This window comes from Crotalus tigris, unplaced genomic scaffold, assembly GCF_016545835.1.
Source record: "Crotalus tigris isolate CLP2741 ecotype Arizona unplaced genomic scaffold, ASM1654583v1 scf7180000024339.11422700, whole genome shotgun sequence".
In the NCBI taxonomy this organism is placed as follows: Eukaryota; Metazoa; Chordata; class Lepidosauria; order Squamata; family Viperidae; genus Crotalus; species Crotalus tigris.
The window spans coordinates 6,437,802-6,464,451 of NW_024100509.1; the positions used below are offsets into that span (position 1 = coordinate 6,437,802).

A 26,650-nucleotide genomic window follows, 5' to 3' on the forward strand; every position below is an offset into this window, starting at 1 on the left:
TCCTTGCAAGCCCTGCCCCAACAAAATAAGAATGGCATAAAGGCAACCATTCTGCCCGGAAATAAAACAGCCTCTAGATGGGGCATTGGGTAAATGCAAACAAAATGGATCATTATGGAAAAAAAAGATGTGAGATGCAACAGGTTCATAGCAAACAATTTGAGATGTGGAAAAATATAACCAGTTTCTGTTCGTTTGGTTTGTATGTTTACTAAATTGGTGTAAATCTTCACATAAGCCAAGGCAATCTACATTTCAGAGCAGAAATGGTTTCTTCCCCCACCCCCTGCTCATCTGGAAAACAATCCCAAAGCCTATTAACAGGTAAGCCCTACCCTCTTCTGCCCTGTCTGAACTAGTTCTACGGAGAGCCCACATGACTTGCCTGTCTGACGTGGCAGAACTGTAGGTACACAACAGACTCGAATCTAACAAAATGAGCGGCTGGCACTGAAACAGGCTGAATGCCATCGTGCTCTGCCTTTGGCAAAGAAGTAGAATCCATTTCGCTTCTTAAAGGTACAGAAGAATCAATTATCCGTTGTCCAAGCGAAAGTGGGTAGTAGCGCTTCCTAGTACGTATGTTTAATAACAGGAACGTTTTGCGGGTCCCCATGGTAATGCTCCTCCACTATAAGATATGGTTAAAAGATACGAAATTTTACTTGTTATAGTTACTGCTTCCTCCTTTAATGGCCGGTGTCCCTCACGTTCACCTGGTCTTGGTGCATCTTAGTGCACAGAAACCTGTTACTTTTGCGGGGTAACGAGCTCACTTTTTACTATAAAACCCCGAAGATGGTGCTACAAGGAAGGACGCATCAGTTTTCAGGTGCGTAGCCCCAACTCTTTCTCCAGCAGGTGCAGTAATAGACGGCGTTTGTTTTACCGGAATCAGAAACAAGTTGAGATAGAAGGCATCGAAATTACTGTGATTTGACTTGAGAACAAAGGTTGGTAAAATCAGATCCAGCCACATGGCAAAAGGGCCATTTGTTTATGGATTGTTGGCGTCGGTCATCTGATTATACGAATTTCTCGGTTGAAGGAAACACAGGCCTCGCGCTCCCATCCCACCCCACCCCCTGAGGCGCACCAGCAATTTGGGAAGGAGGCCTACTATGCCCCTAGTGGCAGTGTTGGGCATCCGCCGCGATAACGTGCGGAGAGCGGAGCGGAACTGGTTTCTCGATTCTGTCACCCAGTTCCATGCTTGTGGATGCAAGCGCACAACCCCAAGGTTTGGATAACTGTAGGGGCAGCTGGCAATAAATCAAATTTCCTGATGCCAAAAGGTGGGCACGTGGTGGGCACTACAGATTTATGGGCGCTGTTGCTATTTTATGAACGTGAAGGAAGCCAGCAAAAAAGGAGCTGCTAATTTTTCAGGCAAGTAAATGGCCGCGAATTCAGGGAGGGAGGGGCAGAGCGATTGAGATGCAGAATGGCGCCCAGGAACTGGGGCTATTTCTGGGACAAACTATTGAGATTCAAGAGATAATCTAGTTTGCCTTGTATGCAGATAAATGTTGTGAGACTACATTTCCCCCCGTTTATGGATTTATCGGGAAAAATGTTAATGTTCCTTCTGGTGCACCACCAATTAGCATCAGGCTTAAGGAGGATGAAGAGTACTTGGCCGTGGATGCCAGTTTTCTTGCAAACGGAAACGATTAAGAAAAGGGTGAATAAAGGAGTCATCCGACCGACCGGTATATTTGGCATAGAATATTGGCAGCCGCTTGGGCAATACAGGCGGTGTCGCTTTGCTTCTGGCCGCTCCTGCAGTTTCCACGAATAGTTTCGACTGGGGGTAGGATTTAATAAACCGGCTTACTGTCTTTCCTCGGTAGCTAGAGGAGGTGATTAGCCGGGAAGGAGAAAGGAGAGTGAGGAGGGGACTGCCTGCAAACCCTGGGCTTTACTTCTCCATATTTCGCTTCTCTTGCACACACGCGCACACATTCACACACGAACATCCATCCAGAGGCAAGAGCGGGTTTAGATACAGCGAATAATTTACCCAGAAGAGCTGACGCCTGCCGCTCTTTTCAACGCGCACCCACAGCGGGAGAGCTGCATAGCTGTATTCTGGTAGCGGGTGAGTGGGGTAGGTTTTCAAAATTGTTTTGATGATTCATAACAAAATAAATCCGCCACAGTCCTGATGGCTGAGATAGAAAATCCAAGCTAAACTGATCTCGATTTCCAGGGAAAGAAAACAATCCGACGGTTAAAGGTGATGTCTAAAGAGGAGAGGCGAACTGGGAGAATGCGGCGAGTTGTTCTCTGTTGGCCACCATTAAGTAAGGAGGAGCTGTAGCTGTGTGCAAGCTGGAGCCGGTCGAATGCATGGGAGGCTGGGAGGATTACGACGGGGACTAAGAACGCATCTTTTACCGCCGTTGTGTATTGGAATGCAAGAGGTGTTCATCGGGCTGATGCTGGGGATGTGGGAATGAGATGATAATCTAGCAAATTTTGAAGATGTTCGCAGAAAAGCGTCTGGTTTACGATACCAGCTGCAGCAGTTACTCGAGAATAAGATGATGGGGAGATCGCGTTTCTGATTCAGGCTGGAGTTGCAGCCGCTGGTGGATCTTATTGGAATTCTAATCTTATCTAATCTCCCTCCAGCTTCTGCCATTCAACAGCTTTTGCTGTTTTAAGAACAAATCTGGACCGTTCTCCTTCCCCTCTTCCATCCTTTTTGCTACACCGTAATTTCGTGGTGAAAAAAATCGGTGGCTTTATAAATCTGCACTGTGTGGATTAATGGATTTAATGGCTGAGAATGGTTAATACAGTGGTCCCCGGTGGACAAGCCCTCCCTCCCGGGTTAGCATAAAGAAAAAACCGAGAGGAGTCAGGGAGAAGGCAATGGTCAGCACTTATTTTTCACCCACTAGTTGGATCGTTGCACATATGTATCGTGTGTATACATTTTCTACTTGGGGATGGCACTCAGTATAATTCAGTGTAAGCACCGTTGAATGTTATTGATTGATATTACCTCTTACTGTTGGCTTATTCGATGCTGGGGCGGAAAATGCTCAGCTTTATCTCCTGAAACATGCAGAATGAGCTGGCAGCAAACCACCTCCCCGCAGGACTTGCGCGATACTTCCACCCCTCCCCCAATCTGGCTAGGCGTTGGCTTGGGGACATCACGTAACTGCTGCAAATCCTTTTCTTTTTTTCCAAATGCGTTTGTTTTCAGTGTGCTGGTAGGAGCATTCTGGGGGGAAAAGGAACACAAACGAAATTTGGCCAGGTACTGTGTCTACTTTTAGTGCTTACTGCTGTGTTTTTCAATATAAAGCACCATCTCCTTCGGAGGTGGCCAGATCATGTATCTAAGATAGAAGGTGTGTTGTGTTATGGCTGATGCTAGAGCAGCCTTAAAATATTGTTCTGGAATTGGTCATGCTGAGAAGTGTTCCAGTTAAATGTCTTTTTGGAGATAGAGAAAATGGAAGTAAGCCAAAAGAAAAGGTGAAAAATACATCGTTTCCTTTTGAAAAAGCATTAACGAAATGAATTAGGTCTGGGTAAGTGAGGATGGAAAGAAATTGGTTTTTAAAAATATGGATCATTAGATATAATAAAAGATGAATAAAAACCTGGATATATTTTAGGTTAATTGTATATGATCACCATGTAAGTGGAATGTATATACATTCTTGACTATTTGTAAACATATCCGTATGTATTTGTGATAAAATTGTAAAGAGACTGGGTGAATAATGAACATAGGGTGGAGGGAGATGGTTTGCAGGATGCAAAAATACACTTGAAAGAATTGCATGCCTAGTGTATACATCTGTCTGACAGAAAAAGACATACTACACATATCAAAATAGATATAATGGTGGAAAATGCTTAAGATGTGCACTTATGTGTAATATAGAGGCATAGTGTGCTTTGATTGTAGGCTAGTATTTATACTACTATTTGCAGCTTGGATTTCTTTTAACCTGACCTATCTTAGAACATGAATTATGTTGCTATATATTAGGATGAGCTGGGTCTGAGAAAGGTAAGCATTAATTACATTTGAAATCTCGTCCAGCCTAACAACCAGGGACAGCTCATTTTTCCAAGGTTAGTGTTGTTGCGTTTCTTATACATTGTCACCTAGTGAGTTACTATAGTAAGAAATAAAACTTGGTCCAAAATTATGTTTTGTTTTCTACTATAAGGATTTGGATTGTGCACAGTATTTTTTCAATTTCCATTAGTATTTTAGGATTTTTATGAATTCTTGAAAATCTTCAATTATGAATACATGTGTTTATCTCTGTTCCATTTATGTTATAAAAATATACATTAACTTTTTCTCCCTTTCAGAGATCTAGATCTATTCTGCTAATGTATAATTGGAGAATTGGTTGGGGAACTGAAATACTAAAATGGCTTATTTTAAAAAATGACAAGATGGAGTATGGCCATTGTCTTGGTCAACTTTCAAATTAACAAATGCAGTAGATTTAAGAATTTAAATGGAAGACTGCCACTGTTCCAAGAGGTACTTTAGTGTAATCAGAAATGTTCTTATGGATTTTGGCAATGAGTTTAATCTCTAAATTGGACTAAATTGTGGAGAAAAACATGAATGTGCATATAAACTACAATCCTGTATGCCAATTTGAAAAAAATATTCACTTGTTTTAAAGGACTTATATAGATCCAAAAGTACTCTCCAAATGGAAATATGATATCTAAATTCACTTAATTTCATGGTTTTATGTTGTGGAGTAATTAGTGGAAATTGCACTATTTAAAGCCTATTTAAACCATTGAGAGTTTATGAAAAAAATTGTAGTTGCTGGAATCAAGAAAATTACAATTGCGTGAGAAATTTTGAATGTTTTATTGGGAGGCATAGTGGCATATGTCATATATTTCTCTCAAAAATAGTAAAGTCACATTGAAATCCTATAAATACTTCCTAGGCAATAAATTCAAATGAACATAATAGGAATTATTTCTGAGCTGACATTTTTAAGATTAATAAAATAAGTGGCTATGCTTGCATAAAACTATTAGATTATTTAGTAAAATAAATTGCTAAAGATGCTGTGTTTCTAATCCTGGTATATTGCTTTGAAATTTTATCCCCAATGATCAAATTTGGCAGAGTATTCTCCCCCTCCCCCCAATTAATAGTGGAGAATGGAAAAGAAAGGCAAACACTGTGATTTAGGGCCATTTTATATTGGACAATGGAAATTGTCTACCAAAATTTACCATTCCCATTCTCATCCTTAAAATTTCTGCAAAGCATGTTGTTGCCTTTTCTTATGAAGACATCTTGCTAGATGTTTTCCTGAGCCCTTCAGAAGATTGGAAGGCTAATTTGTGGCCTCTGAACTCTCATCTTTCCTATTTTATATTAGTGATTACAAACTGTAATGGTTATGCTATGATATGGCATGCATGATTAACTTTTGAAGGAATATTTGATATGTTAGCAATGAATTACATAAAGAATTGGGAGTTTGTTTTATGGAAATAAAGATTTTTAAAAAGTTGTTCAATTCTTTGACATCAAAATTACTTAGAACTTATATGCATAATTTAATTTCTAATATTTCTAATATTTATCAGTATGATTGTGTCTAGCAATATATATAGTAACAGTAAACAATGATGACTTAAATGGGTATAGCCAGTAAACAATGATGACTTAAATGGGTTTGGCTGACATTTGCACATTAATTTGCTTCTTAGCCTGATGATGTTTGGAGTTCCCAAACGAAAGCTCGGCAGCTTTTAGTAAAGTATATTTTTATACCTATATTCTCCTGGTGGTCGCATTTTATTTATACTATAAACATGCCCAGGAGTTGTATTTTTATGGAAATTTCTCTCTCTCTCTCTCTCTCTCTCTCTCTCTCTCTCTCTCTCTCTCTCTCTCTCTCTATATATATATATATATATATATATATATATATATATATTAGCATCAATTTTCATGTTTGATGTTAAAATATATAATATAATATTAAAATATATATATTGAACTTATACTAGTGGCTGTTTGTATCCTCACCAAGGACAAGTTATCATTTAAATTGTTATGTTCACTTGAATTGGAACTTGCTGTATATAGGTCCTTCTTTCCTTCCTTCCTTCCTTGTGCCATTCTTCTCAATCGGTTTGTTTCTTCCATGACAATTTCTATATTTCCTGTCAATAATGTATTGGGAATACATTATATGTGATGAATTCATATCAACATTTCCCTTCAATGAACTAATTATTTCACTTTTCTCTCATTGAACTTTCTAGACGGGTCTTCAAACTTGACCCTTTTATGACTTGTGGACTTCAACTCCCAGAATTCCTCAGCCAGGCTGGCTGAGGAATTCTGGGAGTTAAAGTCCACAAGTCATAAAAGGGCCAAGTTTGAAGACCCCTGTTCTAAAGAATATCAGGTTTGATCCACACAGAATCTAATTGCTAAATAACTTGCTATGAGCTCTTGATTGCCTTGTCTCCTTTCTTTCCAAGAAGTAGCCAACAGAGATGGGACACTGTGGAGGACATTTCCTTAAAATGGAAGAAACCTGAGCTTGTTTTCTATTTGAAAAATGAAAATGTTAACAAAACAATTTTCTCCTAAATAATTGTGATTGGAGGCTGAGAAAGCAGTGACTTGAGCAAGGAAGCAGGAGAAATCAACATGTCTGGCTATCATATCTGGGCTGAAAAAAATCCAAATAACCATTAGATGGTACCAGAAATTAGAGTTAGTGAATTTATTTGTTGCTATCTAACAGTTTGTACTCCTTGCAATGTTGTGTTTTCATCTACTCTCCATTATTCTGCTGGATATTTTTTTCTATTCTACTAATGGAAAAAGGGAAAGTACCAATTCTGAATAAAAGATCCTTTGTGTTGATGGTTGCTTATTTAAAATCAAGAGAAAAGCAAGGCAGGAGTCAAAGCAGATTTATTACAGAAAATCTTTGTTTACTTGCACATGTATATCCATGTACCTAACTGATCCCGGAAATACAGAGATCTTATATAGAGGTGTAGAGCGCATTATCTGTGAGCTTACCCTGAGTAGTTAGCTTATAGGTGAATCAGGAGGAAGAAGCAATTACAGATCAACCCATGCTGAAGATTTGTGGACTTTGTGAGATTTTGGCATTTTATTCTATTTTTTTTATAATGGAAAAGGAGAACTTAACTTTTTGAGGATCTGATGAGTTCTTTGTGGTAAGATTAAAAATGTAATATTTCCTCAAATTAAGGTCAGCTTCTGATATCTACATGGGCATGTCCATGTAATTTATTGGGAAAAATATGGAAGTGATGTGCATTTTCCTCTTCTTGTTCCTTTCTTAGCCCTTACCCTGGGACTTCTTGTTGTGTTAGGGGTAATCTCAATTTGTTCCAGCATTAGTGTAAGCCAGTAAATATTTTTCAAGGGCAGGAATGCATGTCATCTTCCCAGCCCACCAGGAAGGCAACTTCTGCTAAGTTTTCCCTCTATGTATTAAAAGTAGCATTTATGGCTTGTGCTTGCTGAAGCTATGTTATCCATTTTGCTTGCTATTCTTCATTCTATTGTAGCAAGTGTTTCCACTCTAATTGGCTACTGTGCATTATATCAGGAATGCCCCTCCATGGACATTTTTTAATGAGTTCACTGATGGAGCAATGAAATGATAGATTTCTTTTTTATTTAAAGAAACCGGATGAAATTAACAAGAGTTCTACCACTTTTTTCTGCTAGGTCAAATCACAGGATAAATTGCAAAACTTTTTTTTCTTTTCATTTTTTAAAAAGTCTATGATGTATAAAAAAGGACTATAATAAATGCAGTCCAAACAGTATCAGGCCATCTCTATGTCCAAAGCAAAGAAAGAGATTAAAATCTGGAAAGGGATTTCTTAGGCCATTTTCATTTCTACCTCATTTACATATGGGAGTCAGTGATAAGGGAAGGCTCCTGATCCTGAAAATACAGGTAGACAAGTAGGAATTTTGCAGGTTCATGACAAAGGACTAAGAACCAAATCAAATGTTGGAGGTATATCCATATTAACCACCACTACAATCAATATGTGCCCAGGGAGCTTGTTTAATATAGATCTCAGACAGCACAAAAACAGGTTCAAGGTAGAATTAAAAGAGTCAAATAATGTGGGAAATAAAAGGATTTTTTCCCTTTACCTGTTTTTTTCTGAATGAGGATTTTTTTTACATAGACATTTCCAAGTCTTTCCCTAACCTGACTGTAATGGCTTAAAAAACAAACATGGAATAATAAATCTGAACTTTGGGATCTTTCATTTCAACCAAAAGGCTGGTTTCAGTGAAGCATGCAAGTCTTGATTGGTCTAAAAACTATTCAAATAAGTTTCTGCCTCTCTTTTACATTATTAAATAATGTAGGTGAAAGAGACAAGGAACAGAGGAGAACTACGAGGGCAATTTGGAAATAAACCTCTGGTTATCAGTGACAGATACAGATCTTTTATTATGCACATTAGAAAACTACAACATTAATTACTTTTAGACATAATTGCCATTCAAATTGAGGCACTTGTCATAACACCTTACAAGGTTTGAAATTCCTTAATAGTAGTAGTTTGGCGTCAAATCTGGGCAATGTGGAGGGTGATCAAAAACAGAACTGCTTCAAAAGTTCTTGGGTACATCTAGCAGTGTGTGGGCGAGCATTATCGTGAACCAACACCACACCAGAAGTCAGCTTGCCCTAATGCTTGTTATGGATGGCTTGTCTGAGTTTTCGTAATGTTTCACAGTAGACTTCTGAATTGATGGTTGAACCATGCTCCATGAACTTCACTAGCAGTACTCCTTTGGCATCGTCACATTTGGTGGGATTTTCTATGGCACCACTTCTGGTGTGGTGGTGGTTCATGATAATGCTCATCCGCACACTACTAGACGCACTCAAGAACTTTTGAAGGAGTTCCATTGGGATGTTTTTCATCACCCCCCCCTCCATAGCCCAGATTTGGTGCCAAGTGACTACTGATAAGGAATTTCATACCTTGTAAGACGTTATGACAAGTGCCTCAATTTGAATAGCGATTATGTCAAAAAGCAATGTAATGTTGTAGTTTTCTAATGTGTATAATAAAAGTTCTGTATCTGTGAGTGTCTGCCATTCATAACCAAACATAGGCTTATTTCTGAACTGCCTCGTAAAAAACTATGCATTCTGGATAATTGTATACTTAGCAGTGAGGGCTGCAAAAAGATCTTTTTATGAATAGCTGTTGACTCCAAGAGTGATCAGAGAATTGCTGATAGCCCATTATGGGTGATTCAGTGATTACTTGTTGCTTCCCGTTGAATAAAACAGAGGTTGCTTTAGCAGGAATATAAGGCTGCCAGTTTCCAAGAAAGGAGTTTACTGAGCAAGTGAACTAACCTAACAGACCTAACAGAACAGAATGAACCTAACCAGATCTAACAGACATTTTTGGGCAAATTCAGTGTTCTCCATCAGCAATGTGCCCTTTGTTAATTTGAGAACAAAAAATATGAGCCTTTCAATTAATGTTACCTAAAGGAACAGTGAAGAGTAAGATACATTCAAGCATTAGTGACTTGAATGCTTGTGATGTGGTTGTATTTTTGTCTGAAAACAATTTGGCATATGCTGGAAATAACTGCAGGCTCTTAGCAGTACCTCAAGGAAAAGTGAGAGATTAAAACAATTTTGCTTTTTAGAACAAAAGTTTCAACAATAGACACACTTCAGCAGAAAACAATTCATCATAAGAAGCAAACCTGTAAATAAATGGCCAGAGAAACAGGACACAAATAAGATTTTTTACATGTTGGAAATTCAAAAATATCTTTGACACCTTCAAAATTTCTGAATCATAAGAATGAAACAAAAAGAATAAACAGAAAATGGTGAATTTCTAAAGGAGAAAAGGTATGCAAGTTGGCATGAAATATCTTTCTCTTCTGCTGTGCATTACCTTCTTAACCTACATTAAATTCTCTGTTACAGGATCAATGCTTTGTTAACTTTATACTTCAATATATTTATTATACTTCTTTATTTTGCTTTAAATATTTCTACAAGAAAGTACAAGCTTTATCTTCTGAGGAGAGGTCTATAGTGGTTTTATTAGAAGAGTTTCCCATCAGCTAAAAGCTTTGAAACCTATTCCAGGATCTATTTCATCACTTCTGACAAGTAATTGCTTAAAATAAATATGAAGTCCATAGAAAATAAGATCAATAATCTTGAAGATCATTTGCAAAACAAGAAACTGCAAACTGCGTTACAAAACACACATTGTTTTGACTTCTTTCACCTCTGTTTTAGAAGCTCAACCATGAAAGTTTCTGGGTAATTGTGCAGGATTGACAAATTCACCATCAGTCAATTGAAAAGGCAGTTTCACTTAGAACAGCTTACATTTTGCAATGATATTTGTAACACCACCAGACATTCACATCTACTTATCCCAGATCCTTGGAAAGGACTTGAAATGGCAGATCCAGTCTGAATATCTGGCTGACTGTGACAAATCAAATTAATAATAAACCCCAGAGAGGAACTACCTTGACATGATTGTGGGGCTTGTATGTTCTGAGGAAGATGAGTGGTATGCCAGAGGTTCAACCATACTGGACAGGTATCATCAGAGGAATCAGACAAACAGTGTCTCTCCCATAAAAAAAATGGTGAAACGTAAATTAAAGAAACTAATATGGTTTTCACTTGGCTTAACAAGGACCACACTAGATATTGGAGTTCCTGGACATCTGGTGAAAAACGGGCTACAGGACTCGGGGCTGTTGGCTTAGTAACCAGGGCCAGCAGCTGCAGAACTACTGGAAGAAAAGGTGTTTACTGGACACAAATAGATAATGATTGAAAACAAATACTGATCTGTTATTACAGATCAAGTCCAATAGGAAGAGGATATTTGAAACAAATGCACCAGTTCTAGAAAGAACAACATCCAGAATCAGAAATAATAGAATAGAGGTTAGCAGATCAAAGTCAATTTATCTTTGAGTTTGACTCTTTATTTCTGAAAGAGTCACAGAAGCAGAACTGGAAGAACAGCAAAGGTCTACCCAGAGCAAACAAATCAAACCCTTGCCAGAAGTAACTCAGACTTTAGAGACAAATTGGGGGGCATTGGCAGTAGAGGAATCCAGCAGATATATAGAATTCTTTTCATTTGGAAACCAGGCAGCCTCTCCTCTGCCTCAGAAAGAACAAAGCCCTCTAACTAAAGAAGTAGAAGTGAAAAAAAAATAGCAGCATCTACAACAACACAAAAACATCAGAATACCTTTGCCAGCATTGAAGTTTATTCCAAAGAAATAGCACAAGGATTAAAATAGGCCAGTACTGCATTATCAAATATAAGCACTAGCTCATTGCAAGAAACAAGCCAACTAATGTATGGCACAGCTCAACTACAACTGAATACCTGGAATGCAAAATCAACAAGAAAAGCCAAAGAGTGCACCACCAAAATGGAAGATCAGACTGGAAAACAAGATCAACAAGTTGACATCAGATGCAAGCAAGCTAGAACAGATGAATGAAAAGAAGTTGAAGAACAAGAACACCAAAGAGTACTTAATCAAGAAATACCACTTAGAAACAAGGAAGCTCAAGGACAAACTGGAAATAATAAGGCAGCAAATAACAGCTATAGCCAAGAAGAAGCACAAATTGCAAATCATAAGCAGAATCACCAGTTTCAATCCAATCAAAAATGTTTCTATCAATCCATCAATGGAGAGACTGCTGTGAATTATTCAGTACCTAGCAAGAAAGAAACAGTGCAGTTCTGGACCCAAATGTGAGATAACCCAAAGAAATATAACAAAGATTTACAGTATGTGGATAAGAAAAAAGAAATTGAAATGACAGAACTAGTAATAACAGGAGAAATGGTAGAGATAAGAGCAAGGAAGATCAAGAATTGGTCAGCACCATGTGAAGATGAACTGCAGTTTTTGGTTGAAACATCTGACTGGTCTATATCCACTCATTGCCAAGCAGGTTAATAACATACAACAAGGAGGTGAAATTGAAGAGTGGCTAACAGCTGGGAAAACGTACCTGATAATGAAAGATCCAGCAAAAAGGGCAGCACCATGGAACTACAGGCCAATAACTTGCTCACCAACAACTTTCAAATTGCTAACTGGTGTGGTAGCTGATGCAGTACAATAGCATCTAGTTGAAAACAATCTCTTTCCACCTGAGCAGAAAGGAAACCACCCAAACAGCAGAGCAACAAAAGATCAACTCCTAATAGACAAGATGATTTTGGAAAACTGCAAGAGAAGGAAGCCAACTTGAATATTGCGTGGATTGACTACAGAAAGGCATTTGACTTTCTACCACATGATTGAATAATCAAGTGCCTAGAAATAACAGGAGTCAGTACAAACATCAGAAGCTTTGTACAAAGATCAGTGGCACAATGGAAGACACAGTTGCAGGTCAGTGGTGAGTGTTATGACCCTGGTGGGCAAGACTAGGCAGGCCTCCAGAGAGTTTTTTATTTTTTCTTGGGAAAGCTAAACAAATGGCCCTCCACCGATCAGTCAGATTCCACTCTCAGTCTCCCAAACAACTGCCCATAGATTACCCAGCAAGCCCCCAAGTCAGAAGTCCAGGCATAAGGTAAGGGCTATCCTCAGAGCAAGGCAAAGGTCCAAGACGAACAATTTCCAAAGGGCACAGTGAAACAAAAGGCAAATGCAGTTCACAAAACAAGGGCACAATTCAATCCAAAAGGCAAAGAGCTCAAAACAAGATGGGTCCAAGGCAAAACAGGTCTGAAGGGAGAATCTTCAGGGCTAGGGCAAGTCAAGAACAGTCCTAACAGCAAGGCAAAAGCAGTCTTTCTTAGGGCAAAAGCAGTTCTTAAAACAAGGCAAAAGCAGGCAAAGCCGAGAGAGTGTAATTTAAAAACAAACACTTGTTCCTGTCAAAAGCCCCTCCTCATGGCATCTCCCTAAATGCTACTCTCCAGGTAAACCTTGTGAGGAGAGGCCGGGCGCCCTCTTCCCAAGTAGTTGGGGTGGCCTGCGCTGACTGTGCCTTTTCTTTATTCTTCGCACTTGGGGATCAGGCGGGGAGGCATTTGCTCATCTCAGGAGCTCCACCGCTCTTCTGCTCCACTGCCTGCCCTTTCCGTCTCCTCCCCCTTCCTTGCCCAGCCTGAGCCCTCTTTTCCTCCCTGCTTACTCTTCTGAGACCCAATGGATCTGGGCCTGCCTCGTCCTCATTCTCAGGTCGTTCTTCCTGAGCCATAGGGTCTGTACCATCCCCCTGCGCTGGCCCCGGCTCCATCTCCATCTCCTCCTCCTCCTCAGACCCAGGCTCCAATGGGGCCATGACAGTGAGAGACTGGGAGAGGTTAATATCAGGAGAGGAATATTTCAAGATTGACTATCACCATTAGTGTTTGTCATTGCACTGATCCTGGTTAGGTTAGAAGTGTTAGGTTCAATTGTGATCATAAGTTGAGAACTGTATATCAGGAAAACTTATTGACTAGTGGAGATACCAGACTGGCCTGTAAGAAAGACCAAATAAAGAATAGAATGGAGGCAAGGGAAGATAAAGCATTACATGGCCAATACATTAAAAAAATAGCAGGGAAAGTCGATAATAACAAGATCTGGCAATGGTTAAGAGCTGGAAAGTTAATAAAGAGACTGGGGGGCTAATTCTGGCTATGCAAGACCAAGCTTTAAGAACAAATGCATACAAAGCCAGAATTGAGAAGATAGCCCAGTGGTGGCAAACCTTTTAGAGACCGAGTGCCCAAACCGCAATCCAAAACCCATTTATTTATTGCTGGGTGCCAGTGGGCATTGCTGACTGGTTGGGCGTGGCCTCGGTGGTCACAGCCGACTGGTTGGGCGTGGCCAACCCTCCACACAGACCAGCGAGCGCATGGGGGCCACTGGTGTCCGTCAGCAGCCACAGCCTCCTGCATCATGGCAGCCCCATCAGTGTGAGCGGAGACAGCCCCGGGACAGCTGGGAAGGAGCCCTCACCTGGTGTGGGTCCTGTCTACAGGGTGGCTCTGTCGGGGGTGGCTGCTGCTCTGAGCCCCTTGACTGGCCAACCGGACAGAGAAGCAGGAGGAGGCGGCACCAAGCCCGGCCAGATGCAGATCTGAAAGCAAAGCTGTGCTGACCATAATGCGTGAATCCGCTGCCTCGTCAGGCTGCTAGTGAGCAGCCGAGGTGGCTCCAGACCCCCCGCTGCCCCTCCACTTTCTGCTTCCCTGCAGGCTGACCGGTCAGAACAGCAGAAGCCACCCCCATCAGATCCATCGAGTGGATGTCCCCAGGCTGGGCAAAGGCTTCCTTCTGGCTATCCCGACAAGGCAGCGGATTCACGCATCAGCTGCCCCTTCTGCTTCCCTGCAGGGCTGACCAGTCAGAGCAGCAGCAGAAGCCATCCCCATCAGATCCGTCAAGTGGATGTGCCCAGACCAGCTATTCCTTCCGGCTATTCCGGAGTGATTTCCGCCCGCACCGATGGGGCTCTGTGGCTAGTCCGCCATTATGCAGGACAGCCAGCATGCTGTGGCTGCTGACAGACACCGTCGGCTCCCATGTGCTTGCTGGTCTCTGTGTGTGGGGGCCGATAGTGTCAGGCAGCAGATCCGGAAGCGAAGCTCTGCCGACTATCCTCGCGCTAATAGCGGCAGCGAGGGAAGGCAGGATCTGTCATGCAGGCACCCTTTGCTGCTGCGTCTCCGGGTGGGGAGGGGAGGGCATGTGCCACAGCTCACCTTCCCCCGCCACTGCCCCCACCGGCGCGAGGATGGTTGCACAACTTTGCTTCCAGATCTGCGGCTGGCCGGGCTTGGCAATGTAGGAATCACTGCCCTGCTTCTCTGTGTGGTTGGCCAGTCAAGGGGCTCAGAGCAGCAGCTGCCATCTCTGTCAGAGCCACCCTGTAGACAGGACCCACACCAGGTGAGGGCTCCTTCCCGGCCATCCTGGGGCTGTCTCCGCTCATGCCGATGGGGCTGCACTACGGAAGGGAGATGGTGGCTCTGATTTCATTCACTCTCCCACCAAAACTGCTCCTTTTAGGTTCCCTCACCCCACCCAGCTCTTGCAGCTATTCCTGGATAGTACATGCATGGAAAGGGGGAGGGGGAGGAGCCCAGCAATGGCGTCCGTGCCCACAGGGATGGCTCTGCGTGCCGCCTGGTTTGCCACCACTGAGATAGCCAAAGACAGTAAGTGCAAAGAAGCTGAAGAAACAACTTCTGGTTATCTGCTGCAAGAAGATTGCACAGACTGACAAGAAGCAACAGCATGACAAAATAGTAACAATGGTGCATTGGAAGATCTGGAAGAAATATATTTGGCTCCAAGGAAGAATTGGTCAGACCATAAAATAGAGAAAATAATGGAAAATGAAGAAGCTAAAGTGCTCTAGGACTTTAGAATTCAAACAGACAGGCACCTGCCACATAACACCCCAAACTTAACATTTGTTGATAAGAAAGACAAAAAAGTCTGGGTACTGTTTTTGGTAGTACCTGGAGATAGCAGAATAGAAGATAAAGAACTAGAGAAGATAACAAAATACAAAGATCTGTAAATGGAAACAGAACAACTAAGGCAAAAGCAAACAATGGTAGTTCCAGTAGTCTGCTTTGGGTACAATATGTAAACCACTGCAGCACCATTTGAACACCATTTGGCATTGACAAATTCACCACTAGTCAATTGCAAAAGGTGCTTTTTACTCAGAATAGCTTATATCTTGCAACAATATCTGTAATGTCATCAAAGATCCACATGTGCCTTCCCCAAGTCCTTGGAAAGGACCTTGTGGGTAGGCAAAGTGCCAAATCCAGTCCGAACATCTGGCTGATTGTACTACTACTACTAGTAGTACTACTATTACTACTACTAAAATAACAACAACAACAACAACATCCCCCAGTGAGGCACTAACTGACGTGGTTGTATGGCTTGTGTGCTCTGAGAAAGATGAGAGCTATGCTAGAGGTTCAACCATACTGGACAGGTCTCATCAGAGGAGTCAGAGAAAGAATGTCTCTCCCATAAAAATATGGTTAGACATACATTTCAGAAAGCCATACTGGCTCAGATAGCAGCCGCGCTAACAAGGCCCATGGAGTTCCTGGAAAAATGGGCTACACTACTCAGGACTGTTGGCAGAGCAGCCAGGTCTAGCAGCTGCAGAACTACTGGAAGAAAAGGTGTTTACCCATTGCAAATATACATTGAATGAAAACAAAGAAATAATGATCTATTATTGCATATCAAATCCAACAGGAACAGGATATTTGAAATGAATGCACCAGTTCTGAAAAAAAAAACATCCAGAATCACAAATAAGAAAATAGGGGCTAGTAGATCAATGTCGATTTATAATACAAAAAGTATTCACAGAAGCAGAATTGGAAGAACTGAAAGGTTTACTCAGGGCAAAGAAATGAAAGTCTTGCCAGACGTCATTCATAATGTAGAGGCAAACCTGGGAGAGTTAGTAGTAGAGGAATCCAGAAGCAATATAAGACTTGTTTTCATTTGGAAACTAGGGAGCCTCTCCTCTGCCTCAGGAAGAATAAAGCCTCCTAATTAAAGAAGTAAAAGAATTGAAACAAAGAATAACTGAGCATCTAGAACAGCACAAAATATCAGAATAAGGCTGCCTGTATTGAAGCTTATTCCAAAGAAACAGCTAGCACAAGTATTAAAACATGCAAATACTGCAATATCAAGTATAAGCACCAACTCACTGCAAGAAACACACCAACTAATGTAGAGCACAGCTGCAGTTATAACTGAATACCTGGGATGCAAAATCAACAAGAAAAAAAACTGAACAGTGCACCACAAAAATGGAAGGTTAGACTGGAAAATAAGATCAGCAAGTTGAGATCAGATTCAAGCAAGCTAGAACATATGAAAGAAAATAACAAGAAGACCAAAGAATATCTAATCAAGATATACAACTTAGAAACAAGGAAGATCAAGGAAGCACTGGAAATAATAAAGCAGCAAATAACAGCTATAGCCAAGAAGATCAGCAGGCACAAAGCTCAAATTGCAAATTATAGTCAGAACCTCCAATTTCAATCCAATCAGAAACCTTTCTACCAATCCATCAATGGAGAAGCTCCACTCAGTCAGTACCTGACAAGAAAGAAAGAATGCAGTTCCGGGCACAGATATGGTATAACCAAAGAAATACAACAAGGATGCAGCTTGGTTAAAAGAGGTGGATAAGAATAAAAAAGAAATTGAAATGAAAGAACTAGTAATAACAGCAGAAATAGTAGAGAAAAGAGCAAGAAAAATCAAGAATTGGTCAGCACCAGGTAAAGATGAACTGCAGTTTTCGGTTGAAACATCTGACTGGTCTATACCCACTCATTGCCAAGCAGTTTAATAACATACTACAAGGAGGTGAAATTGAAGAGTGGCTAACAACTGGGAAAACATACCTGATAATGAAAGATCCAGCAAGAGGGGCAGCACCAGGGAACTACAGGCCAATAACTTGCTCACCAACAACTTTCAAATTGCTAACTGGTGTGGTAGCTGTTGCAGTACAATAGCATCTAGTTGAAAACAATCTCTTTCCACCTGAGCAGAAAGGAAACCACCCAAACAGCAGAGCAACAAAAGATCAACTCCTAATAGACAAGATGATTTTGGAAAACTGCAAGAGAAGGAAGCCAACTTGAATATTGCGTGGATAGACTACAGAAAGGCATTTGACTTTCTACCACATGATTGAATAATCAAGTGCCTAGAAATAACAGGAGTCAGTACAAACATCAGAAGCTTTGTACAAAGATCAGTGGCACAATGGAAGACACAGTTGCAGGTCAGTGGTGAGTGTTATGATCCTGGTGGGCAAGACTAGGCAGGCCTCCAGAGAGTTTTTTATTTTTCTTGGGAAAGCTAAACAAATGGCCCTCCACCGATCAGTCTATTCTCCACCATATTCAAATATCTAGTTAATAATATATTATCCCATCTAATGGATCAAAACCTCTATTTTCTTCAGTCTTACTCTATCTTTCTTCCTTTGCCAGCTAACTTTCCAAGTCAATGCATTTGAATCATCAAGTAATTTTTCCTCTGGTTTTGTGTATATTGTTTGGACTAAGAAAGATCATGTGATTAATGTATTTTGGAAGAATGATCCCGTTGATATTCATTAAACAGCTTCCCTCCTCCAATTCCCCACAGTTCTCCTAACAGCTCTATCTTCCATTCAATCAGTTCTTCTTCCTTTTCCTCAAATGTGTACTGAATTCTTGATTGGTAAGATGTCTTTTCTATTTCTGATATTATCGCTCCATCTAGTTCTTCACTTGTCTGGATCTGTCGGTTAGTTCCTTCTTTTAGGTCCTCCATCTTTGGATCTACTTCCTCTAGTTTTCCTTCTATTTTCTGGGTTGCTAGTTCCTTCTTTGTAGTCATGTTCTGGGTTTGTAAATTTAGATAAGAAAATTGTTCTTTTATCTCTGTGTTGTTTCTAGTCTCATCATGAGCTAAAGCAATAGTCTCTTGTATTGATTTCAACATGGAGAGAATTTCTTTCTGATCTTCATCCATATTTTATTGATAGTATATCAAACTGAAGACTTTGGAAACAGGTGTTAGAGATGGGTTTTTTTACCATTTAAAGCTGAGTATGGGACATCCATGTCATTTTTTTGTAGGTGATTTTTATAATAAAAATTGTTCATCAATCAAAGATTTGTAATCCAAAATATTCCATCATCTCAAGCAATGATGTGTGTTTCTCCTGCAGGGAAATAGTTCCACAACATATTTCTGAAAGTCAGTTAATATTTATTTTTGTAGTTCAGCCAGGCCAGTTTCAAGATAGTTCATTGTCTCTGCCACACCGATAAGCAGCCCAAAAGTTTTTTCCCCCCTTTTCCCAGCTACAGTCTTCAAAAGTGAAAGTTCCAAGGACAGCAAGAGTCTTATCTAAATCTGGGCTTCAAGCCAAGTTTCCTTTAGGCATAACAAATTGTAGTGCCACAATTCACCACTAGATGTCATTAGCGCCCTTTTCCAGCTTTTTAAATCCAAACTTACATTACAAGTCTTTCCCTCGCTGGTTTGGAGGGCTTCCTCTGACCAAACGGAAGGGCCACCGCCCTTCTGCAATCAAAGAGGGTCCTCTCTTTGCTTGTCGCATCTATAGGGCAACGTTTGACCCTTTACAGGGTTCCAGCAAGGCGAAATCGAACACAACGTCAAACCAGAAGCCTAAGACCATCAAACATCCATATCTGCCTATCCCAGGACCCCGGGAAGGACTTGATAGGCAGAGGAAAAAAAATGCCAAATCCAGTCTGAACATTTGGCTGACTGTGCAATGAACTATCATAATAATATTCACAAGTGAATTCTGCAACAATTTAGATAAGAATGAAAACCTTACTGGAATGGAGACACCTCCAAAAGCAGTGTAATAATGCATGTCCCCTGAATTTTTTAAAAAAGTATCAATACAGCTTATGATTTAGGCAAATCCCTGCAGCTTCAGTATTGCTTTCATGTCCCTTCTACTCATTTGTATTAATTTTAAAGTAAAATCAAGAAATGTCAGGTTGTGGCTATGGCTGAAGCATATATATATGTGTGTGTGTGTGTGTGTAGGTCTTTGGTTATTCGGGTTTTCTCCTGCGTAAAATTGGAAGTGTCTTGGCAACGTTTCGACGAAGTCCCATTCGTCATCTTCAGGCTGGTGTTTTTAGCTTCGTGCTTCGAGGAGCACGAAGCTGAAAACACCAGCCTGAAGATGACGAATGGGACTTCGTCGAAACGTCGCCAAGACACTTCCAATTTTACGCGGGAGAAAACCCGAATAACCAAAGACCTACATACAAACACCCACGAAAACCTCAGAAAATATGTATATGTATATGTATGTGTGTGTGTGTGTGTGTGTGTGTGTGTGTGTGTGTGTGTGTGTATATATATATATATATATATATATATATATATATATATATATATATATATATATATATATATATTTCCCCCCTCCCCTTCTCAGTTTATTTGTCCATCACTTTTTTGGGCATATTGCCAGTTCACATTCAGATTCTTAGAAATGCCATGTCCTGTTTCCTAGATGACATGTCATACTCTCTATTGTTTTTCCCCAAAAAAATGTAATTTAGGTAGACAATCTTTTGATCTAATTAGAAGATTCTTCCCACACACATACAATGCAAAGTCATATGCTTACATACAATGCAAAGTCATATGCTTTTTTCTCTTAAAAGTAGTCCTCAACTTATAAACATTCAATTAACAAGCAAAGTCAATTGAGGAAGCTGGATTTGCTTAATGACTGCATGATTGACTTAACTGCATTGAATCCAGTTATATGATGACTTGCTTTATGACCAAACTGACTTATGGTGGAATTCCAGTTTCAATTGTGGTTAAGGACCACCTGTATTATTTTACTATCAATATATATATTTAATCTTTTTCTTTTCGATTACATATTTTTAGATAGAGTGAAAGGAGGAAAGAGTGGGCCCATGGCAAGGCCTGTATTCCATCCTTCCATTTTATTTTGCTATTTTCTCCAATAATAATGATACTCCATGCATGGAGGGATAGCAGGGAAGAAAGATGAACAGCAATTGGAGCCAGAGTTTCATGAGAGAAGGCAAGCAGGCAGACCAATGAAAACAAAGCTTAAAAAGAGAGAAACAAAAGAAATAGAACTGAGCAACCTGCTGGTAGTTCAGCCTGGAGAATGGGTGAGCAACATTAAATGGAAATAAAAGAAGAAACTGAAGCCAATTGAGAAGGAAAAACCATGGAGAGTGGCAACATTTGAAAATACACCTGAAAAAGGATTTCCTCCTCCATAAAAAAGAAGAATATTCTTCATGAGAACAGCCTACAAATGGGTGGTGGCAGGTGCAGTAAGTGAATGGCCACTATAATGCCAGTGGTGATGTAGTCAGCTTCAGGAACCCTGCAGCAAAGTAGCGATGATAAATGGTATTGACTATGTCAATCAATTAAAAATCTTCATTTGCATCCATACAGGTAGTCCTCAACTTACAACAATTCATTTAGTGACCATTCAAAGTTACAATAGCACTAAAAAAAGTGACTTATGATTGTTTTTCACACGACCGTTGCAGCATCCCTGTGGTCATGTGATCAAAATTCAGATCCTTGGCAACTGACTCATATTTATGACGGTTGCAGTGTCCTAGAGTCATGTGATCCCCTTTTGTGATCTTCTGACAAGCAAAGTCAGTGGGGAAGCCAGATTCACTTAACAACCATGTTACTAACTTAACAACTGCAGTAATTCACTTAACAATTGTGGAAAGAAAGGTCGTAAAATGGGGCAAAATTCACTTAATTTTCTCACTTAGCAAGAGAAATTTAGTCTGAATTGTGGTTGTACGTTGAGGACTACCTGACTATCCGCAAAATGCAAAAAATGGTATCTGTTACTAATATGTTTAAAACAAAAAAATATTGAGGGGTGCCTTCGAGTTAGTGTTGACTCCTAAACATGAATTGTTTGGATCAGTCTTTTCAATTTTCTTCACAAGATTTCAGAAGTGGTTTGCCATTGCTTTCTTCCAATGGCTGAGGGAGAATGACTCTTCCAACATTACCTAGCTACCTTTGTGCCTAAGACAGGAATCGAACTCATAATCTCCCTGTTGCTCTCCTCATGGTTTAATTATGACACCAAACTGGCTATTATATATATATGTTTGTGTGTATGTATGTAATGTATATTTAAAGTCTAAGGTAGGCATGTCAAACTGCTGGCCCATGGGCCGGATGCATGATGCCGAAACCACGCCCACCCCACTGCTGGCAATGGGGAAAAAGTTCCAATACATCACACGACGTCACGAGTTTGACGTGCCTGGGCCAAGACATTGGTTTGACTTTGTTTTATTGCTTGTGTCTGCTTTATCCTGAATTCCAATACAATATGTTACTCTTCCCCAAAATTCCCATAACTTCAATCCCCTCTATCATTTCCTCTCTATTAAGGATTAAGTCCAGTACGGGTAGTTCTCAACTTACAACAGTTCATTTAGTGACCGTTCAAAGTTACAACTTATGATCATTGCAGCATCCCTATGATCATGTGATCAAAATGCAGACACTTCGCAACTGACTCATGTGTCTGATGGCTGCAGTGTCCTGGGGTCACGTGATCCCTTTTTGAGACCTTCTGACAAGCAAAGTCAATAGGGAAGCCAGATTCACATAACAACTGTGTTACTAATTTAACTTAACAGATTTCACTTAACAACTGTAGCAAAAAAGGTTGTGGGATTCGTTGTCTAGTTAAAATAAAAACCAATAAGCCAAAACTTCCAAGAGAAAACAGTGGTAATTTATTTGTATTCCTTTGCAAAGGGGGTGCTCCTTGTGCACGTAGGCACACAGTGGACACACCCCAAATCTACAATATTCATTTTTTTAATTCTCTATTTCCATTACAAATTTACCTCCCACCTCTTCTTCATTGGCTTAATAATCATGCTGTAATCATATCATCACAACCTAGCCAAAGCTTCGAAAGTGAATACATTATCTCTACCCCTGATTACATCTCCCACTACTCTAATTTTATCGCCCCCAGCCCTTATTTATGAATTACCTTTTATGGTTGTTAGTTCCTAGGGGTTGTCTCTAAAGTTGCTATCATATCAGTAAGTTCTGGTTAGGACTGCTTTTCAGCATAGCAGAAACCTTCCTAGATTCAATTCTCAAGCTTCAAGCTAGGCTCATGAGATTAAAATATATACAATGTATTTCTTCACAGGCTAGTATGTCTTGTACAGTTTCTGTAAAAACAATAGACCTTTGTTCCCACAAGGTCATAAAATGGGACAAAATTCACTTAACTGTCTCGCTTAACAACATAAATTTTGGACTCAGTTGTGGTCCTAAGTTGAGGATTACCTGTATAACTGACCCTCTAGTTCCCTCCTTCCCTCTAGTTCCCTTGGGAGAGAAAATTGTTCGCTAGGTTTGTCAGGAATCTATTTGATCTCCCACTAGTTCCAGAGTTTTTCTCCCAGTTGGTGTCAGGATAGTTAAAGTTCTTCATGACTACTGTATTTTTCCCACAAAAAAAACAAAATGTCCATCTATTTCTCTATTTCGTTGAGTGATCTGTAGTATACCCGTATGGCAGTATGATTCCCTTTTCTTTTTATATTAACTCAAATACATTCAAGAAAGTTTTCACCCTTGGTTTTGTGCTTTTCTGTGGAGGTGTTTTTATTTCATTATTATTTATTTTATTTCATTTCAACAAAGTTCTCATGGAACTGAAGAAGTTTGCAAGAGCCTAGAATCATTTGCCTTAGTCTGTGAAAGAAAGTTAAATGGCTGCTCCCCTATGGAAGGTAATGATTCGTTGTTGGCTAATTAGTAGAATGTAATGCAGATATTTAGAGTTGCCTTTCTTGCTTTGGCCAAAAGGACAACAAATCAGGAGGTTTGTAAGCCAAAGCAAGGAAACCACAGAGTTTGTAATCACATGCTGGATTTTCAGTTATGAATGTCCATGCTTTTACCAGTTTCAAAAATGATTTGCTGATGAACTGGAAGATGAATTAATGAGACAAGATGCCACCAGAAGAACCATTCCAAGGTTGAGTATTACTTTATGAGCAACAGCAGGAACTGAGGCACAGAGGAAAGAAATAAGAGGAGGAGATCTTATTCAATAATCTTTCTTTATCCATACCTCTCGTTCTCTATGTCTTCCTCGGATTCCAGCTCCAGAGAACCCATGAAAATAAGAACAATTAAGAGATCCCTGTCTTCAGCAGAGAAGCAGAACAGCGTTGGTTTGTATTTTTACAGTACTAGAAATCATCTAGCCAAGAATTGCACCATTATAATACAGACCTCTATATCAGTTATATCCATGGAAGTCCAGGTCATGGCAAGTGCCCAGATCATTTCAGAGCCACATCTTTAGGGAACTTTGCAGATTCTCTTGCCACCTGCATTCAAAAACTGCTTTCCTCCTTGTCCTGGCTTTGGTAGGTGAAGATATAAAGAGAAGAAAGAATAACCTTGAGGAAGAAAAGGAAGGAATGCAATTAAGACAGTGGGCCCATAAATCTGAATCCATGGCAGAAATGTAATTGAAAAAGCATCTCAGACATGGCCCTCCCTAGTTCTTATGAAGATATAGGAAGAAAGGAGGGAAGCACATCCAGACTTGCAAGATTCTGCTACTGTAACCTTATAATAAAAGTAGTATTAGTATTCATAATTTTGGTTTCCTAGTCTGGACAAATTTGTAGGACTGATAAGAGGGAGAAAGAAAGAATGTATTTGGATTTTAGATATTGGAATACCTTATTCACTGGAACAACTATGCTGAATCTGTTCATGAGAAAGAGAGTGACCTATAACTATGCTGCACACCTTAACAATGGTGACAATATGCAATGAGCCCCAAGTCAAAGGAAACTCTTTCTTGCCATATAAGGTTTTTTTTGTGACAGTTGCTATAAGATTAAACTTGTTAGCTGTATAGTTCTGGGTTGCCAGACTTGTCTTCTGACCCTGGGCAACAGCTGAGACACCTGCCAGCAAGGGTGGAGGGAGGGAGCTGTACTATTTCCCATAGTACTTTGATTAAGCCAGAATGATTCTGGTGGAGTTCTTCAAGGATGATGAAGGAATGCAGGAGCAGTTAAGGAAAGAGACAAGATAATTTAGTCCTGGGAAAGGGAAGGTATAAGAAAGAAACCCAAAATAATCTCATGATTCAGTTTGGCATATGATGAGGCTAAGGGATACTGTCAGGCTTTCAATATTTTGTTATACTCTACAATAATGTAGCTTTCTGTGGTATTTGCTGTGTCTGTTTACTGACCTGACCTACCTTGAAGGGCTGAAATTTGCTCTTTTCATTTCTCTGTCCTGGAGCCCTTCAGCACATTTTGTTACAGAAACTTTTTATCTTCTCTGATGCAGTGAGTAGTATAATAACATTGTCCTCAAATTAGTTAAACAGTTAAATTTATATACTTCCCATAACACTATTTGGGGTGATTCTAGACAAAGTCCCTTCAGTTTCTCCTCCAGTGAAGAAATACAGTTGTATTTGCAGCAGGTGTAGTTTGAGACTTCAAACAGAAGGCAAACATTACATCTAATTTTCAGATTACGATGCTTCTCTTATCCATATTGTTTGCAGTTTTCTTCTCCAATTCCCCTAGCAAACTTCCACACATACTTTGTATGGTTTTTTGTTATGATTTCAAACTAAAAGAAACTGCTTTTCTTAATAAGAATTGAAAGAAAAAAGTTACAAATAAAAATATAAAAGCAAAAGAAAAGGCTCTCCCTTTTTCATCCGAACTCCATTGGCAATCCTATTTGTCTCCTTATTTGCTGTCTAAGTGAATTTACCCTTCAAACCTGATATCTTAATATTTCCCTTTCACCTGCCTCAATTAGATTGAGGAATACAACATAATACAACAGCATGCTCTGGTCAGACATAATGAGCTCAGGATAGAATCAGTAATTAGTCATCAACATTCAGGAAACCATCAGCAGCAGTTAGTACTCAGTCAGTTCTGAATTTCTCACTGTTCTGCCCTCTTCAGCTTCTGTTTTCCAGTTAATACTGCAAAAGGAGGAGGATGCAGGAAACTGCAAATCTAAATAAGATACCTAGGAAGATTCTATGACTGAGAAAGTGCTGTCATCAGTATCAGGTTGAACACTTGATTGTGTGCCACCAAATCATTGTTTATACATAGACTTTGTTCAAGATACTATGTCTTCAGTGTAGTCTTGTAGTTGTCAATATGCATTCATTGTTGCTGTTTATCAAGTCCATCTACCTTGCTCCAGGTCATCCTCTTCTTTTTCCTTCCACTTACCCCAGCATTATGGGCTTCTGAAGGGCACTGTGTCATTATTTTGCAATATATCCAAAATATGAAAGTTTGAGTCTGCTCATTTGTGTCTGGATTGATTTGTTCTATGCTTCTTTTGTTAGCATAGCCTTGGTTTTCCATATGGTATTTTGGTATTGGAGTCATCAGAGAAAACCTTTGTCTGTATCTTTTCCAAAGTCTTCATTGCTACCCTACAAAAGGGTAGCATATAGTGTATTTCTTGACTGCTGATTTTTTTTATTATTATTGAGAGTTGATCCTACAAAAGGGTAGCATATAGTGTATTTCTTGACTGCTGATTTTTTTTATTATTATTGAGAGTTGATCCTCAAAGGCAGAAGTTAACTCACCACTTCAGTGTCTTAGGTTGCTATACCTGTTGTCACTAGTTTGATTTTCTTTGTATCCTTTCATTTTGCTCCTTGTTTTTCATTATTAGAACCTGCAGAAAATTTTCACGTTCAGTATCAGAATAGAGCATAGTGCAGGTTATTTATGCTCTTTCCTCTAGTTTAAAATCATGCTTATCATTTTCCAACCCACCTTCTCTCAATATATTTTCAGTAAGTACTTGAAGACAGCCATACAACCAGACACAAAGATAGTTTCCCCCCATGTCATCCCTCCAGTGTCTGCTGAACACTTAATTCCCACAGCACTGTCTTATCCTATTATC

General features: G+C 39.8%; 1 protein-coding gene across 14 annotated transcripts in view; it reads left to right on the top strand.

Moving 5' to 3' along the window:
* The first annotated feature begins 392 nt into the window (after positions 1 to 392).
* The window catches only part of PCDH1 (protocadherin 1), a 347,254-nt gene continuing 320,996 nt past the window's right edge, over positions 393 to 26,650 (top strand). For 3 of the 14 annotated variants that reach the window (XM_039326008.1, XM_039326010.1, XM_039326007.1), the window contains exon 1: positions 2,365 to 3,274. In XM_039326008.1, coding sequence (XP_039181942.1) covers positions 2,994 to 3,274 — 281 coding nt within the window. In that variant the 5' untranslated portion in view covers positions 2,365 to 2,993. Of the gene's footprint in view, positions 576 to 599; positions 833 to 1,156; positions 1,390 to 1,489; positions 2,111 to 2,170; positions 2,307 to 2,364; positions 3,275 to 26,650 lie in introns of those variants that run through there. The other 11 variants (XM_039326009.1, XM_039326013.1, XM_039326015.1 and 8 more) reach the window with 11 other exon arrangements.